Consider the following 16,303-nt stretch of genomic DNA (forward strand, 5'->3'; position numbering starts at 1 on the left):
ATAATCTCGATGATACTCACAATGCCCTTCCCAAAGCTGAAAGATACCCTATCGGTTCATTCAGGCCTCGCAACCCTCATCCCAGAATGCTTGGATTGAGAGTAACAGCTTGTAACCCGTTGACTGGAGACGTTCTGAACGAACAGTTGACGGCCCAGCTATAACGCCTTACATGAAATGAAGTAGCACGCCGTCAACAAGCGGTAGCTACTCATTGGCTAACTCGGCTCGCATCGTATTCTCACCAGTTCCGGTCTTAAGTCCCGTCTGAACATGACTATGTTGATGCGAATTGGCCATACTAGGTATAGATATCTGGCCCCCCCTAATGGTTGGATGAGATTGTATGTCCATGCCCGTATTGCTCGAAATGTGAGCTCGCAGCTCTGAAGAAGGCATGTGCATGCTTATGGTGAAAAAGATCAGAAGTGTATAGTCCTTACATACCATCGGGGAACCGTGAAGCCCTACAATCACTGGTTCAATCCAGCAGTGAACAAAGAGGGAAAAAAAAAGGGGTTATGCTCATATTGAATAGGGATATTATCAAAATCATAAGTACTGCCTTGCAGCTATGCTCCAATCCCGGTAGTCCCGTTTGTTGCCCCGTCCATGGCTGCTGTAATATCTAAACCACCCATTCCCCGAATATGCTCAAGGAGATTATCGACACGAAACCCTAGATTAAGCTGGTGTTCTGAAAAGACCAGGTCCATTTTGACCTTGGCATCATCTGCATGCTCTAGTGAATGAACCCGGATCAGCTCCTTGCCATGTTTTGTATTGCTCTTGTGAATAACATGGCCACAACCCCGAGCTTGACAAACCCATGTATCGGATGTTGATTCATTACCGTTAGGGGTGTCTGACTCCGAGGGTGCCTGGTCACCGACAGAGACCGATGTATTGCGACTTTGGAGAATTTCCTGTAGCGCGGGCACCTTCTGAAAAGGTGTGGTTTCGGGGTTGGAGAGCATCGAACGGGTTCTGCGTTTCGCCCGCGTAGATAAAGGATCGCGGACAAGATCATGACCACGCACTTTGCTGGGAGTTTGAAATTCATCCATTGCATCAGGGTTATCCGAAAGATCTTCATCGTCCGCTGCGGCGGCACTCCTCGTTCGCTTGCCAATCTTCTTGCTAGCGATCGCGCTTTTAGGGCGCAGCACAGATTTACGGACTCGGCGCCTTCGCGGCCTGGGTTGTTCTTCGTCACGCTCGCTGTCATCCTCAGAGGACCCATCTTCGTTGGATAGACGAGGCCGTAGTGGAGTGAATGCTACTTGTTGCACGTCGTGTTTCTTCGCGGCGGCTTTCAATTCTCGGTATATGACCTTGCGTGACCAATCAAAAGTCGAAGTTTTCGCCTCATCCATGAGTTCTATGATTGCATCGGCTTTTGCTGCTATGAGGTCTTGGGCATATTCCGCACTATCGATCTCGAAGCGCCCCACTATCGTGGAGGCAACAAGATCAAGATTTAACTGGCGTTTCGCCAAGTGTCCGGCCTCCTTTAGGTCAAGTATCACTTGGTAAATGGCCTCTGTTTGCGTTTTGGAGACCGCGGTCGGGTCTGGTTCATGGGTTGCCTCCGGTTCATCGTTGGCTTCGTCTTCTTCGGGCTCTGATTCTGCCTTCGGTGGCTCTAATTCGGCCTTAATCTCTTCGTAGTCCTCCTAACCATCAAGTAAGCCACCGTGACTGATACTGCAGGAGAAGGACAAGTACCGGAAACTTTTCACGGAGGTGCGCAAAAATGTCTGTATCGACCCATTGAACATCCTCCTCACCCTTCAGCATTCGGGTAAGTAGGAAGTGATGATGTTTGTAGAAGACTTCGGCCGAATCGTCATTATCCTCGCAAATCCCATGCGTATGGTTCACGTACTATCCCAGGGGTTCTAACGTTAGTGACGATATTCCCTTCACCACAAGCGCATAGATGGGGAATCCACTAACCTCCTCGCACAAGTATTCAACGCTCGGAGTCCGATTCCTCCGCTTGCTCCGCCGCCTTTTCTGGTGTCGGTCCGCTAAGAAATATAGTAAATCGATGGCCTCCACCACATCATTGAACATAGGCCGGTAACCCCTCGCAGGTGAGATGGAGAACCAGCCCGCGCGGCCGGCAACCCAGATGCCGACCTCGCCATCATCATGTTGGCCGTAAGCGTAATGCGTAACGTTTTCTAGAACAATTCGTTTCGTAAGGTAGTCTTGGTCGAGCACTAACTCCAGCGATTGATGTGTCAGAATGAGGGGGACATGAACTATGGTATGTGAGCTGATGTAGATCGGAACGCACCGAGGGACTCCTGCTCCTCCTCCACCTCATCCAAGCACCCGGTTACCTGAACAGGATTGTCCGGGGAGGCCGTGAGGAGGTTCGCATAGCGGGATTTGCCCGGGACCAGGACTCTGACCTCGGATAGACTGAACTCTTCCCAGTCGTTCTCGTCAGCAAGAGACGGGTCTCTGGCGGCCAGGACACTATCTTCTCGCGATGTCATGTCTCCGGAGGCAGCATGATGCCTTGGCCGACATGCAAGAAAGGGGTCACAAAGAGGCTCTTGAAAACCGATACAACGAGAAACGGGATGAGATAAAGAAGAACGGGTGATATTGACAGACGTTGTTGAGACTCCAGAGAGTCTAAAGAGTAGACGATGGTTCTGTATTTATTGAGTCTTGTAATTACCAGGCGGTACCCATTGTGCACTACTCATGAATTCCGTATCTTACGCGGTCCATACGGAAGGCTGTATTACGAGTTTACGCCTTTTGCAAGCGGGCGCAAACCCGCCGCTGTTTTTTCTTCAGTCGCAGCTTCAGTTCCGTGCTGTGGTTGTTCAGTTGATAGATTTGAGCTTCTTTCGTTCTTGGATAAGCAGAGCTGCGGGTCAATTGAGTTGTCTGTTTCTAGACTTGGTCGCATACAACATTGCCTAAGCTCCTCCTTCACTCTCCTTCTCCAATTCCTCCTCCCCCGCGCTGATGGGATTCCGCCCGGGCTTTAGGCTATTTCGAACCACGATGTCTGGAGAAAAGATCTACGAAGGTGTTTTCGGTATGTTCGCCACATCACATTTTCTTTCACTCAAATTATAAGTATTTTGGCAATTAACAGCAAGCTAACAACTGCAATAGCCGTCCATAAACCCCAAGGAGTTACTTCCGCCGATGTCATCCGCACCCTCCAACACCATTTCAACCCTTCGAAGCTCTTCAAGCCTTGGTTAGAAACCGAGCGCGCTCGCCGAGACCGCGAAAGCAAAAACCAGCGCAGACGGCGCCGCACGCAACGCCTGGATGTCAAAATCGGTCATGGAGGAACCCTCGATCCTCTGGCAACCGGTGTGTTAGTCACCGGTGTCGGCAAAGGTACCAAACAGCTCCCTGACTTCCTGGGATGTACAAAAACCTACGAAACAATTGTACTTTTCGGGGCCGAGACAGATACCTACGATCGGTTGGGCAAGGTCGTCCGGCGGGCTCCATATGAGCATGTTACGCGCGAAATGGTTGAGAAGGCGCTGGAGCAGTTTCGGGGAAAGATCATGCAACGCCCACCTATCTTTTCGGCCTTGAAGGTCAAGGGCAAGCCGCTTTATGAATACGCGCGTGAGGGCAAGGAGCCGCCGATTGAGATCCAGGAGAGACCCGTCGAGGTGACGGATCTGCGTATTCTCGAGTGGTATGAGCCTGGTACACATGACTTCAAATGGCCTGAACAAGAGGCCGCTGCTGAGGAGAAGGCGGTCGCCGAGAAACTCCTCGCGAGAGATGATGCTCTACCTGTTGCGCCGTCCGCCGAAGCTGCAGGATCAGCCGAGAAGACAGTCGAGCAAGATGCTTCGGCTTCGACAAAACGCAAGACACCACCCCCTCCGGATAGCCCCAATGCAGCTGAAGATAATGCCCCAGTCACGACCGAAGGTGAGAAATCTCCGGCCGTGAAGAAGCAGAAGGCTGCTGAAGGCGAAGCGGTCCCGGCACAGACCGAGCAATCGTCGTCAAATGCCCCAGAAACAACAGAAGAGAAGTCAGATGCGTTGCCAGAGAAGGCTGAGTCTGCCCCTCAGCCGAAATCCGCGGCTGTTAAGATCATCATGACCGTCTCGTCGGGCTTCTATGTCCGTTCCTTGGCACATGACCTGGGCAAGGCCGTTGGCAGCTGTGGACTGATGAGTGAACTCATCCGGACCCGTCAGGCAGATTTCGAACTTGGTGCTGACAAGGTACTTGAGTATCGGGATCTGGAGGCTGGTGAAGAGGTTTGGGGACCCAAGGTACAGCAGTTCTTGGAACAGTGGGAGAAGAAAAGGGCGGCCGAGGCCACTGTCGATCAAAACTAACCATACATAGACTGAAGCCTCAGTGGTCTTTGCAGATGAGTATAATTACTTGGATATAGCATGGATCCGTGTAACTATGTGAGTGTTGTACTATTATCAGGCGTATACGGGGCGAATAAAATTCAAAAGTCTTGCAAATGTATCATATGTCCAAGATTGTCGACAGAGAAAATGACGAATGTATACACATTTAAGGAAAAGAGACAAGACGAGTTGAACTTTTCAATGTATTGCCGTTAATATGTTGGCATCGATAGGTATCGAGGCCTGATAACCCATGTAGGTATCCAAATCCAGCAATAACTCTAGATGTAGAATGAATCAATCACTCTATACCCAAGAATTTAATAGGGTATAAAAAGGAAGGAATGAAGATGACAAGTCAGTTACTGATCCTCCCTGTGTCAACAGCGTTTGGTTCGCTGTTAGGCAATAGGTCTAAATCATAAGATCATGCATCTCATCAAGTAACAATTAAAAGCCAATAAGGAAAACACGCTCTAAGGTTCAAGAGAAATGTAAAATCTGACTGCTGAGAACTAAGTAGGAACAGCTGGTAAACAAAGGGAAACCGTTTTTAGAGGGGTATACCGCTGAAAACTCAGATACCAAAAGGAAACAAGACAAAAAGACGGACGAAGGCTCGAAGACAGTGTGTATTTGTATACAGCTTAAAAGAATGTAAGGGTGTTTGAGGATTTATTGAGACAGTTGTTGATGGGCGCTGTGAGCATCGACAAGGGCTAATCACAGTCAGTTACCACACATTCGATTATGCTGCAGGCGAGGAAACTTACTTCGAAGGACAAAGGCTTGCCCTTGTCGTGATTCGCAGGCGCATTGAAGTGTGCTGCCGTCGAGGAAATCCAGCAAAATACTGTTGGGAAGCTCCTGTCGATCCTCATCCGGCAAAGCGGGCGTCCTAAATTCACTTAGATGATATCGTTTGACCATGTTACGGTTACTTGAATCGATATTTCCAGGAGTCAGAACCAAGTACCCCTTATCATCAACGCGAACAAATCGTCGCTTCCAGAGGAGCGTATCGGGGAACTGAACATTGACCTCTCCGATATCGACTGCCTGCGGGATTTCGACTCCTGTATCAAGCGGCGTGCTTTCTTCTTTAACCACCGGGCCTAGTGAGCTAAATGGAATCTTCCGCGAAGTTGAGGTGATAGATGACATACGACGAAGAAGTCGAGATGCGCGAGACTCTTTCTTTCCTTCGGGAGACAAAGGGGCATCCACGACAGGTTTTGAAGCGTCTTCATTCTTGGAGACAGAAGAGATAGACATCCGACTATCTGAGCGTGGCATTGACGGCGCAGGAGGCTGGGTACTCGAGCCAACCGAAGATGTAGACATGCTGCGCTCTTTCGACTCGCTAGCCATAGGTTCTGGCGATGGATCGGGCGAAGGAGAGTCGCGGGTGTTATGTTCAACTATCAGTGGACTAGCGTGGAGATCAAGCACGCTGTTCTCCGAAGGATCGGCCTTGGAATCCCCTGGTGTAGTATTTGAATCACGAATTATCCGGGCTGTGACCGACACTGAATTTGTACGTTTGACGCTTGCACTAGATTGTGAGTCGGGGCGCCTCACGCTGGAAGCTCGAGAAAAACTTTCAGGAGTGAACGATCCATGCCTAGATCCTAGCGCTGAGTCTGAATTACCATTCAATGAGACGGAGGCTCTCTTCCTGAGAGCCTCGAAGGAAGCCGACGAAGGTGCTGCTAAGGTTTGATTGGTGCTTGGTTGCGCATCGCTCCGGCTCGAAAATTTCTCCAAGGCTGCGATGCGCTTTGAGATGCCCGAAGACACATTGATTTTCTTCGCCACCAGGACAGAGCTGTCAACTTCATTGTAAGATGTCGACACAGACCTTCCCACAGCTAGTGCTTGTATGTTGGGTAGTTGGCGTCCAATAGCACTTGGGTTGGAAACCGCTCGTGAATTTTTCCATGCATCAGGGGGGCTTCGGTCGTTTCCATTATTAGAATAGCCCGGGGATAGCGGTGAGCTCCCAACTGAAATGGGCTTGGCTTCCTCTAGTGTGGCGCTCTTTAATTCTTCCATGAATGAATCATCGGAAAGATTATCGTCATCCGAATAATCCGGTGTTGGCACTTGAATGGGTTCAAGGTGAGGTCTACGCTTCTCTTTCCGGGTATCGATGTCCTTTTGCTCCGTGACCAATACTTCAGGGGTCAGGTCATTCTGTGTCTCAGTAACGTGAGGATCGTGGGTTGTCGGGGAATCGGAAGGGTGACTTGTGCGAGAATCAGGGGTCGAAAGTACGGGGATGGACTGAGGCAGGGCAGACTCGGCAGGTTCTCCAATGGCGTCGGTCTCCTGTTCAACAGGAGCAAGAGGATTCTCGGCTGGTGGAGAACGCACGGCAATTTCTTCGTCTGGAATGTTGAGGGACCTCTCCTCAAGTGGGACTTCTTTGGTCGCGCTAGGCGAGCCGGGACCACTTTTAGTCTCTTCGTCAATTGACTTAGTCAAATCCTCTTCAACAACGTCATCTTCAAGAACAGAAGCCGACTCTGCAGCTTGACAGTGGCCCGTATTTGAAAGCTCTTTATCATCGTCCTTATTTTCCGCACTTGTTTCAGAAATGACTCGTAGATCAGTGATCGGCATGTCAGGGGTTGATTCCGAGATTACGGTCTCCGAAACGGCTTTCTTGTGCTCATCGTGTACCTCGACTGGTTCTGGAACAACGGAAGGCTGAGTCTCCGACAGGGGACCCTTGCTATGCTCTTGAACAATAGCCTTATTCTCGTCCGCTTGAACACGCTTCATGTTGTCATGAGCATGACTAATGTTCTCCTTGTCCTCGATCGGGTCGAATTGTGATTCTTTTCTCTCTTCAACATCTCGATGAATTTTCTTCCCTTCTTTTGCCTTTTTCTCCATCTGTGTTTTCCGTAGCTGAAGTGCTTTCATTAACCGTTCCCTTTCCTGGGATGTTCCGGAGGATGATAATGCGCTTAATGACTTGGCGCCAGGCGATAGCTGGGGTCTAGAAATAGGCATTGACAGGGGAGGTACGAGTAAAGGAGGCACGGGAGGGACCGTTCGTCCAGACATAGATGCTACGGTGCTTCCCTGGGATCGGGGACGAGCGGGACTAGGATTGCTCCTCCGCAGAGAAGACGACCGCATGCCAGCTGGCAAGGACGCGACCGGTCGCTGTTCTGCGCTGCGTGACAGATTCCCTGCAGTGCGTGGCCGTCCACTTTCATCTACCGAAGGCCGAGGACCACGCTTAACTTTTGGTTTGTACACACCTGTGCGTTCCAAATCTTTTAAAGATGGCCTAGCAGATTGACTAGACCTTCGGGGCTCGGAGTATGACAGCTCGTCCCGCGAGGTTTTTCGCGAAGCCGGACGCTCGGAGTGGTGATCGCCGGCAATCGAAGGAGGACGATCGTTGGCTTGGGTATCATCCGGGGTTTTCGTCGACGATGATGTCTCGGTGCCATGGCGAATAGAGTGTGCATCGGATGCAACCGGCGAGGCGATGATGGTTGCGTCTGATAGTTGGCTGAAGGATCTTTGCCGAAAGTCCTTGGTCGAGACTGAGGGTGGCGAAGCGTCTTTGCTTCCGGGGGTTTCCTCTGCATCTTCCGCGATTTCCATCAGCCTGCGACGGCGGAGGGAATTCGAGGAGGAGGTGATAGAACCTGAAGCGGTATGTAGTAGACATGCGGAAGATAGTGCGCTCTCAGTGAGCTCCAATGGCTGCGAAAGAGAGAATACTGTATCATGTGGAGAGAATTTATCGAGAATCGACTGAAACTGCACGGTTGTACGGGCTGAGGGTGGGTGCAAGACCTCGTCAGTAAGAGTGGAGATTGGGACGATGGGTGATAAGGATATATACCTTGTACGAGACGAGAGATACCCTCCGGCAGATAGCTCAGCACTACCTTCCTGCGACGATATTGTAGGAATCCATAAAGCGGAGACTTTTCTTCATAACCGTCGATCGCATTCCGTACGTCGGGCACCCCGCCAGTCCCCCGATCGAGTAGAGCCACTTCATCCCTTGACACATATTGGAGAAGAAACCTAGATGCGGGAAGGGATGATCAGCCGTTGCCTTAATCATACTGTGAATTTTCGATGCACGTATCCGTGAAACATCAATTGCGCCGGGAGTAGTGGAAACAGGACTTGACTTACCATCCTCCCGCTTCGCTTAAAGCGGTTTGATAGGCTTCTATGACAGCGGGATTATCTAGCCCATTGAGAGACATGACGAGAACTGCATGGGAGGCGAGACTTTATCGGAGAAGAAGAATGATAGAGATAAAAATAGAAATAAAAAGAGGTACCACGGTGTGAACCACGAAGTGTAGCGAGTGAGTCTGGTGTCTGAAAGGAAAGAGGGGGAGGGGACAAAATGTAAAGAGGGACGACTGAAGATTGTAAAACACAAGAAGAAGAGAGCGTTCTAGCCAGAAGGTAGGTATGATCTGGAAAAGTAGCAGAAGGACAGCCTCCTGCGAGCCGAGATCACCCCCAGGCTGGACAACTAGTACGGGAAATTAGATATCAGGATCATTGAACGGAGGCAAGTTGAGACGGTGGTGTGTATTTCACGAACCTCTCAGGAGTTCAGGGGCTATTCTTAGTGGATGGTCCGATAACCTCCACTTCTCGTCTCCACGTTTTCTTGGCCCGCGATGGAAACCAACGAATGGATTGTTGAATGAACCTCCTCGTTTGGTTCAGGTACAAACTCAGCTGGTTCTATGAAACGTGAACCATAATCGATGTACTGTGTACTCCAAAGTATTGTAGCGTTGGTCTCATCAATAATGGTATCGAGAATCCGTTGAGAGCACCAGAACCGAGCATACTACAATCGGCCTTGAATTCGATCGAAGATGAATGAGGGATGATCGCAGCTACTAACAGAGGATTCGGGTCCTTTGCCCCTATGGAACACATACAGATTTGGTACCACGAACGTACGGAGTACACGGGTAAATTACCATATATCTATTGTCTACCTACTCCGCACTTCTCGCTCGCCCTTAAACTGCCCAATAAGTATCCAATATTTTTAGGCAAGTTGCGCTTCCCCCGAATAGGAGTCAACGCCCTAGGAAGTCAATTATTGACTCCCAATCGGGGCACGCCAAAGACAGTACTATAACTCAGTAAGGGGGATCACATCAATTGCGACCTCCTTTTATTCATGTCCTGTATGTACATACCTTGCACTTGTAAAATATGGATGTATTCAGTATCTTCCGTTGCACAATATTTTTTTATTCGTATCTCTTCATAACGTCAAAATAGTAGCCGACATCGTGGAACGCATCAATAGTAGACCTTTGACTTTTGATGAATTGTATTGTTGTATGGACGTACAGGTGATGCTCATTCGGACCTAAATGCCAGGGTAGCCGAGATTATGAAATATTCCCCCGTTGGGAATACTAGAGGGCTTCGTATTGTGTTATCTAGGACCTCTGAACTCTGTAATGATTAGTTTGTCCTGGTGATAAATGGATAAAGGTAAAGAATCTAATCAATCCGATCAGGCCAATCCTTTGTCAAGAAATACAAACCTTAACCCCCAAAATAGTATCTCATCGAGTGCTTCTAGAAGACAGATAATGCCGCCATAGATTCTTCACTTTTTCACTAGTTGGTGGGCTTGCCTTAAGCTTTTAACTAGTCGCACAAACAACAACGATGCCCAAATTCTAATACTAAGAATATTGCATAAAAAAAAAGTGGAATAAACCCTTCAATCTTCAATTCCCCACATACTCGCCCTACTCTGTACCATGCTTTCCGCGCTGGAGATCTCCGCCTTGCTCGGAGACTGCCGATGCGGGGACCATCGACCTCACTATATATCGAAACCCAACCAATTTTTAACAGAAGCGCTACCTCAACTGTAATTTCAGCATTGTGTTTGCACAGAAACTACTACACTGGAATATTTCCGCGCATAGATCGCCATGTCTCCCAATCTCCCCTCGCCGTCGTCGCTCACCTCGCTCCCACAGGAACAACAGTTCCAGGTGCTCGACACGCTCTTTGAGCCATCGCCGGAGCTTCATGCGCTGATGGCTCCTGTCCTGGCCAATCAGACATTCTCCTCATATGCTAGTCTGATTGATGCCGTCGGAGGCCGCATGTCCGCTCTATCTGCGGCAAATTCGCCGACTGATAAAGCCGTTCTGGTCGGAATTTTGGGATCGCATCCCCGTCTAGGACGACCGAAGGTGGCGCAATCCGAGCATCTAAGTGAATTGAGCAAAAAGGAACAAGCGCAGTTGAACACAGGCACAGAGGAGCTAGCGGAACGATTGCAACTGCTGAACGCTGAATACGAGGAGAAATTCCCTGGATTAAGATTTGTGTTCGTGTCTCAGTCCTATCCTGTCAAAGATGAAGACTAATTCGACGTTTGTTCTTCCCGGTTCTAGAACTTTTGTCAATGGACGGACCCGAGACGTTATCATGGTGGAGATGCGACAAAGAATTGACAGAGGCGATGCCGAGAGGGAGATAGAAGAAACTATCCAGGTAAGTTGTATCGTGCTCGCGTGACCGATTGAGAGTACTAATCTACGGACTTAGGCAATGTGTGATATAGCTAAAGATCGGGCCCGAAAGTTGGAACAGGTGTCGCGGATATAGATCCCTGAAGAACACACTATAGGCGGATTAATCTGAGTATATCGCCGCAATTAAGCATCGTCAAATTAGGATAGCTCGTGGTCACAGGAGAATTCCAGTCCAAGGGCCTTCTCGTTCAACGCAGACATCCAGTCACGATCGCGTGAGTGGTGCTCAAGCGTTGTAGCTATGGCAACCAATGTGGAGACCAATTCAACTCTGCTTGGCCGTTGTATAATCAGAAAAGAGCTCGCATAACGTGTCATGTCTTCTAGAAAATGATACTATGAATTGAATGAATGCGGAGATAACAGGGTCAGTCACTGAATCATAGATTGTGGCCCTTAATTCCTTGGCAATAATAATTACGGAATGGGGCGTGGAACCACCTATGACACCATCGAAGTAATCCAAGTATTTTTAGCTACCAAAACCGAACCCCACGCCCTGATCTTTAAAATGCTTGACTTGCATGACAGGAGCAGACTTGCGCAGAAACCTTGCCGATGTATTGCTATCTTTACCTCGATTTCTTGGTACTAGTACTTTGAGAAAGGATCAGAGACTTCTTAAGTTCTCCTGCGTTTCCATCTTACCAACCGTCCCGCGCCGTCGCTTTTCAATGGGTCGTTCCAGAATGCGACTTTTCTCGCCCCCGAACTAAAACTGTTTGCGACTAAGAAAATGCCATGCAAAACCAAATCAAAATACTAGGGAAAAATTATCTAAGGGTCAATGCCGGGACCCTTGATGTCATTCTAATCTCCGCTTCATCCGGATATTGCCGTGTTTCCTCTCGGTCTCCATAATCTCTCGCAAACTCCAAGTAATTTCTTTTTCTTTTCTCTTTTCCCACCATACGGTGGTATTCCCGCCAAACGTTTCCGATTCCACATGCGCATTCTGGGGCGCCGCCCTAACCATGACGGAGGCTTTGCGAGCGCCCAAGGAGATTGACAGCCGAGGAGCTTCGGCGTCGCGCGCCTTGCCTATCCCCGCGATCGTCACCAACCTTGCAACCGGCTCTTCTTCGACTCTTAAGAGGAATGGCAGCAACCTTACAATCAATAAGGATAGCGGTAGTCCTAATGAGGCAAAGCCGGGGCTGCTGCGGACGTCTCAGTCGTTCCCTATCGGTATGTCCAGTTGTCTCGATGGCTTTATACCTGACAAGTTTCGAAATCATGATACTGTCCGAACTTTCACCCCTTGATTCCTTTCACATGTCAATGACCTGCGGCGACGTCAAACAAACGACAAAGGCGCATTATGCCCGCATTTCTGTCACCCATGCTTATGCGCTCTCTATATAGGATCGGCTCCGTCCGATGTAGCGTCATCCCTCAGTGGCAACCCGCTGGATACTCGAAAGAATTCTCGGTCAGGTCAGGGCCAAAGTAATGCCTCTATCGGAGTCACTAGGAGTTCGCTCTCTTCTCCGACCCTTGTCGAGGTTAACGCCGACTCCAGCGCAATAGATCCGTTGTCGCAGGTACGAATAGCAAGTCACTAGATCGCTCGTGTGTGTGTTGTGGGTGCACCAGTTGCTGATCAAACCTGCATCATGCAGCATATTATTAAACGCACCAATACCGAGAAGTCGATCCCTTTAAAGCTCCTCGGAAGGGCGTCATACGAGGCGGAAGCTGGCGGAACTGACAGGCTACCTGAACAAGACCCAATCCGAGGAGATGCCGCGCTACACCGCAAGCCGTCCAAGTGAGTGCCGTGCCTATGTTCAGCAGGGATCTGTCATGTTTCTCTAGCTACTCTTTCACTTTTCTTGATATACCCCGCACTGCAAGATAATGCACGTTTGCTTTTCTGCATTTCCTTTCGAAAGCTAATCGAACCACTTTGAATGAGTAGAAAAGGCGTATCGTTTCTCAGCCGGATCATTGGCGGTAAAAAAAAGGATCAAATTCTCGACGACGACGACGATGTCTCTGAACCGGATACTGCTCGTATGGACACTACGCAACCAATAGGCTTCTTTCCACGAGTTCCCCGTCCTCCAAAGTACATCCGGGTCAGGGCACATTATAAGAAAGAGAAAACCTTCAGTCGAGTCTTCGTGGCGCAGGAGCTTGAAGGTGCAGATGATGTGTCAAATTCATCCGAAAAAGATGGGTCGTCTTCAGTAGCGGGGGCAAGAAGCAGTAAAAACACAGGGAAAGCAGTGTGGGCTCTAGTGTTCTCCAATGACGGCAAATATCTGGCGGCTGCCGGCCAAGATGGTAAGGTCCGGGTTTGGGCAGTTATTACTTCACCGGAGGACCGCCATGAACCCGATTTAGACGAAGATGGGAGTCAGCATAGTGATGAACCTCCTCAGTTAAAAGCACCGGTGTTCAAGGCGAAGCCAGTCCAGGTGTACGAGGGTCACATAGGTAGCGTGCTTGATCTAAGTTGGAGCAAGGTATGTCTGTCATTAACAAATGTCAGACCGAGTCATCCGTCGCCAATCTAACATCTCAACAGAATAACTTTCTCCTTTCTTCTTCCATGGACAAGACGGTCCGGCTGTGGCATGTGAGCCGACCTGAGTGTCTGTGTATATTCAAACATAGCGACTTCGTTACCTCGATTCAATTCCATCCCCGGGATGACCGGTTTTTCCTTGCAGGCTCACTTGACACGAAACTTCGGCTTTGGAGTATCCCGGATAAAAGTGTGGCATTTATGGTGACGGTTCCCGATATGATAACATCGGTCGCTTTCACTCCGGATGGTCGGCATTCGATTGCTGGTTGCCTAAACGGAATGTGCAATATCTATGAAACCGACGGCCTTAAACCAATCACGCAGTTCCATGTCCGCTCAGCACGTGGACGCAATGCTAAAGGCAGCAAAATTACAGGAATTGATACTGCTGTCTTCCCTAAGGGTGACCCTCAGGGCGAGGTGAAGCTACTAATCACCAGCAACGATTCTCGGATTCGAATGTACAACTTCAGAGACCGGACCCTGGAGGCAAAATTCCGCGGCAATGAAAATACATGCAGCCAGATCCGCGCTTCCTTCAGCGATGATGGAAAACATGTCATCTGTGGAAGTGAGGATCGCCGGGCTTATCTATGGCCGACAGCTCCTATTGAGAAGGACTCGGACAAGCGTGCCGTAGAAGTTGTGGAACCACAGTCGGCCATGGTGACGGTGGCTATCATGGCTCCCTCGAAAACGAAACAGACACTAGGATTTTCGGAAGATCCGATTTACGATTTCTGCAACCCGCCGCCCGTGACCCTAGGTAGCTCGAAAGGGAACGGACCTCGTCGCAACTCGGTAGCTAGCAAACAGGCTCAGGAATCGCCAGCGTACCTTGCTCGCTCGACCCATCCGGGAGGGAATATTCTCATAGTAGCCGACTACTCCGGAAAGATCAAGATCCTGCGACAAGATTGCGCCTACCACAAACGGCGCTTTGAAAGCTGGGATACGCATTCGACGATTTCTCGCAGACTGCTACGGCGCACAAACTCCGCACGGCACAGTATTGCATCATCTATTGGAAAGGAATCATCCCATAAGACCCCCTCTGAGCGCATCATCTCCTGGCGCAACTCGGTGATCGGCCACACGGAGCGAAAAGATGGTCATCACCCAGGGACACGGACTCGGAGCCCATCCCCTCAGAGGCTCGCCGATCGGTCGCAGTACTCGAGCCCCAAACGACGTGGATCGCGCTCTGGGTATACTATTTCCCCTCCGCCTTCCGCGTACAAAACCTCTACAGAGTACAAGACTTCGTTGGATAGCGCCGCATCGACCACAGAGGTGCCAGGACGCAGTGGTGCAGCTAATGCCCCGAAGGCACTCCAGGCAGCACCCTTATTGGCTGCTGACAAGCAACCAGATGAGGACAACCCTCTGTGGCTACAAGGCGACCACAGCTATGCTTTCTACAAAAGGATCGCGGGAGACGCATTAGCTGTGCGGAATCGAGAGTCCCCTCGTCTTCTCGATCCCAATCGACTTTCTGTGCCCGCGCGGCGTCAGCCGAGTGTTGGTAGTGTCCTGAGTAGTGATTACGCATCGTCAAACGGGGAGGGAGATGAGAGTGAAGATGTGCTCCGGTGTGACAACTGTGAGGGAACGAATTTCCGAGCCACGAAAGGACGAAATGGGAAGCAGAAATTGATCTGCGCGCGATGCTCCAACGCTATTGACTGATTCTTTTTGTGATATTTATGATCTGATGTTTTCCTTTCTTTTGGCTCTTCGAGTATCTCCCATTTTGGCAAATATTGCATTGGCGGGTGTTCATAATAATGCATTTACGGGAACGCGATGGAGGTCTGGTATATATGTACTAGATGATAGGATGTATTTAGGATATGAGACAAATGATTAAATGTATGTACAAAAGGCAGACTTTGCCAAGTTATCGAGGATTAAAACAGGCGGGAAATAGTACCTGACACGCATCGTAGATAATAAATCCACTGCTCTCCGCCAAGACCCGACTACTGACAATTGCAAGCAAACTGTCCGCACTCCACCGTTAATCACACCTCCATTCACCATTATACCTCACCACCCAACAAACACATAAAAAACCTTCAAAGCCTCCTCTATTACCCAAAATACCCTCAATCGATACATCCTCAAATAGTATTCAGAAAACCACTGCGACCCCAGACCAACACCACAACCACAAAACATGCCATACCTTCCCACCTCCCAGGCCTACCTGGAACAATCAGCGCTCCTCCTCGAAGCATACCCAAACGACGTACGCCTCACTCACACATCCAATTCCCAAGCCCACAGTCCCAGGAGCCAAGAAACCCCCACTCCAAGAACCTTTCTCACTCCAAACCACCCCAAACCTAGCATACCACCACCCAACTAACAAAAATGAAACCAAACCACAGACCCGCATAACCACAAAATATAACTTCCCCTCCTCTCAAAAGCCCAAACCAACCGACGAATCAACAACACCAACGCCCCCAATCGCATCCCTCACACTAAAGACCTTCAACCCAACCTCCGGAATCTGCCTGAAATACCGCACGAACAAAGCCGCCGAGGTAGGGCGGTTGATTACATCTCTGGGAAAGCTAGCGGGCGGTGCAGATGTGGCTGCGCTGGGATTGGGGAATGCGGCTGCTGCGCCGGTAGCGCAGGCTGGTGGTGATGTGGAGATGACTGATGCGCCGGAAGAGGCCACGGGTTCTACGCCTGCGGCGAAGACAGAGGGGAATAAGGGCGGGAAGGGAAAGAAGAAGGGTGGAAAAGGGAAGAGGTGATTCTTCTTTTATTGGTCCAGTTTTTTTTTTTTTTTT

At 49.7% G+C, this 16,303-nt stretch overlaps 6 protein-coding genes across 6 annotated transcripts; 4 read left to right on the forward strand and 2 right to left on the reverse strand.

The window, feature by feature from the left end:
* Positions 1 to 572: 572 nt before the first annotated feature.
* ANOM_008447 (uncharacterized protein) lies at positions 573 to 2,603 on the reverse strand (the record flags this gene model as incomplete). The annotated part of the gene is made up of 4 exons (XM_015553703.1): positions 573 to 1,676; positions 1,729 to 1,887; positions 1,960 to 2,228; positions 2,306 to 2,603. Coding segments are annotated over 4 exons (1,830 nt in total), but the record flags the coding sequence as incomplete, so codon positions are not given.
* Positions 2,604 to 3,033: 430 nt separating this feature from the next.
* ANOM_008448 (pseudouridine synthase PUS4) lies at positions 3,034 to 4,355 on the forward strand (the record flags this gene model as incomplete). The annotated part of the gene is made up of 2 exons (XM_015553704.1): positions 3,034 to 3,067; positions 3,148 to 4,355. 2 exons carry the CDS (start codon positions 3,034 to 3,036, stop codon positions 4,353 to 4,355), a joined length of 1,242 nt encoding a protein of 413 aa, XP_015403674.1.
* Positions 4,356 to 4,998: 643 nt separating this feature from the next.
* ANOM_008449 (putative GPI-anchored cell surface glycoprotein) lies at positions 4,999 to 8,626 on the reverse strand (the record flags this gene model as incomplete). Its single annotated transcript, XM_015553705.1, has 4 exons — positions 4,999 to 5,098; positions 5,153 to 8,182; positions 8,251 to 8,438; positions 8,553 to 8,626. The coding sequence occupies 4 exons, from the start codon at positions 8,624 to 8,626 to the stop codon at positions 5,055 to 5,057; spliced, it is 3,336 nt and encodes a 1,111-aa protein (XP_015403673.1). The 3' UTR covers positions 4,999 to 5,054.
* A 1,699-nt stretch (positions 8,627 to 10,325) lies between these two features.
* On the forward strand, positions 10,326 to 11,033 carry ANOM_008450 (2-oxo-4-hydroxy-4-carboxy-5-ureidoimidazoline decarboxylase; the record flags this gene model as incomplete). The annotated part of the gene is made up of 3 exons (XM_015553706.1): positions 10,326 to 10,752; positions 10,820 to 10,919; positions 10,974 to 11,033. Exons 1-3 carry the CDS (start codon positions 10,349 to 10,351, stop codon positions 11,031 to 11,033), a joined length of 564 nt encoding a protein of 187 aa, XP_015403683.1. The 5' UTR covers positions 10,326 to 10,348.
* An 822-nt stretch (positions 11,034 to 11,855) lies between these two features.
* Positions 11,856 to 15,185, forward strand: ANOM_008451 (WD40 repeat domain-containing protein; the record flags this gene model as incomplete). The annotated part of the gene is made up of 5 exons (XM_015553707.1): positions 11,856 to 12,148; positions 12,326 to 12,504; positions 12,583 to 12,731; positions 12,875 to 13,431; positions 13,494 to 15,185. Coding segments are annotated over 3 exons (2,322 nt in total), but the record flags the coding sequence as incomplete, so codon positions are not given.
* A 490-nt stretch (positions 15,186 to 15,675) lies between these two features.
* Positions 15,676 to 16,267, forward strand: ANOM_008452 (SRP9/SRP21 family protein; the record flags this gene model as incomplete). The annotated part of the gene is made up of 2 exons (XM_015553708.1): positions 15,676 to 15,747; positions 15,890 to 16,267. The coding sequence occupies 2 exons, from the start codon at positions 15,676 to 15,678 to the stop codon at positions 16,265 to 16,267; spliced, it is 450 nt and encodes a 149-aa protein (XP_015403682.1).
* Between the last annotated feature and the right edge of the window lie 36 nt (positions 16,268 to 16,303).

The sequence above is a fragment of the Aspergillus nomiae genome (genome assembly GCF_001204775.2).
Source record: "Aspergillus nomiae NRRL 13137 chromosome Unknown contig00318, whole genome shotgun sequence".
In the NCBI taxonomy this organism is placed as follows: Eukaryota; Fungi; Ascomycota; class Eurotiomycetes; order Eurotiales; family Aspergillaceae; genus Aspergillus; species Aspergillus nomiae.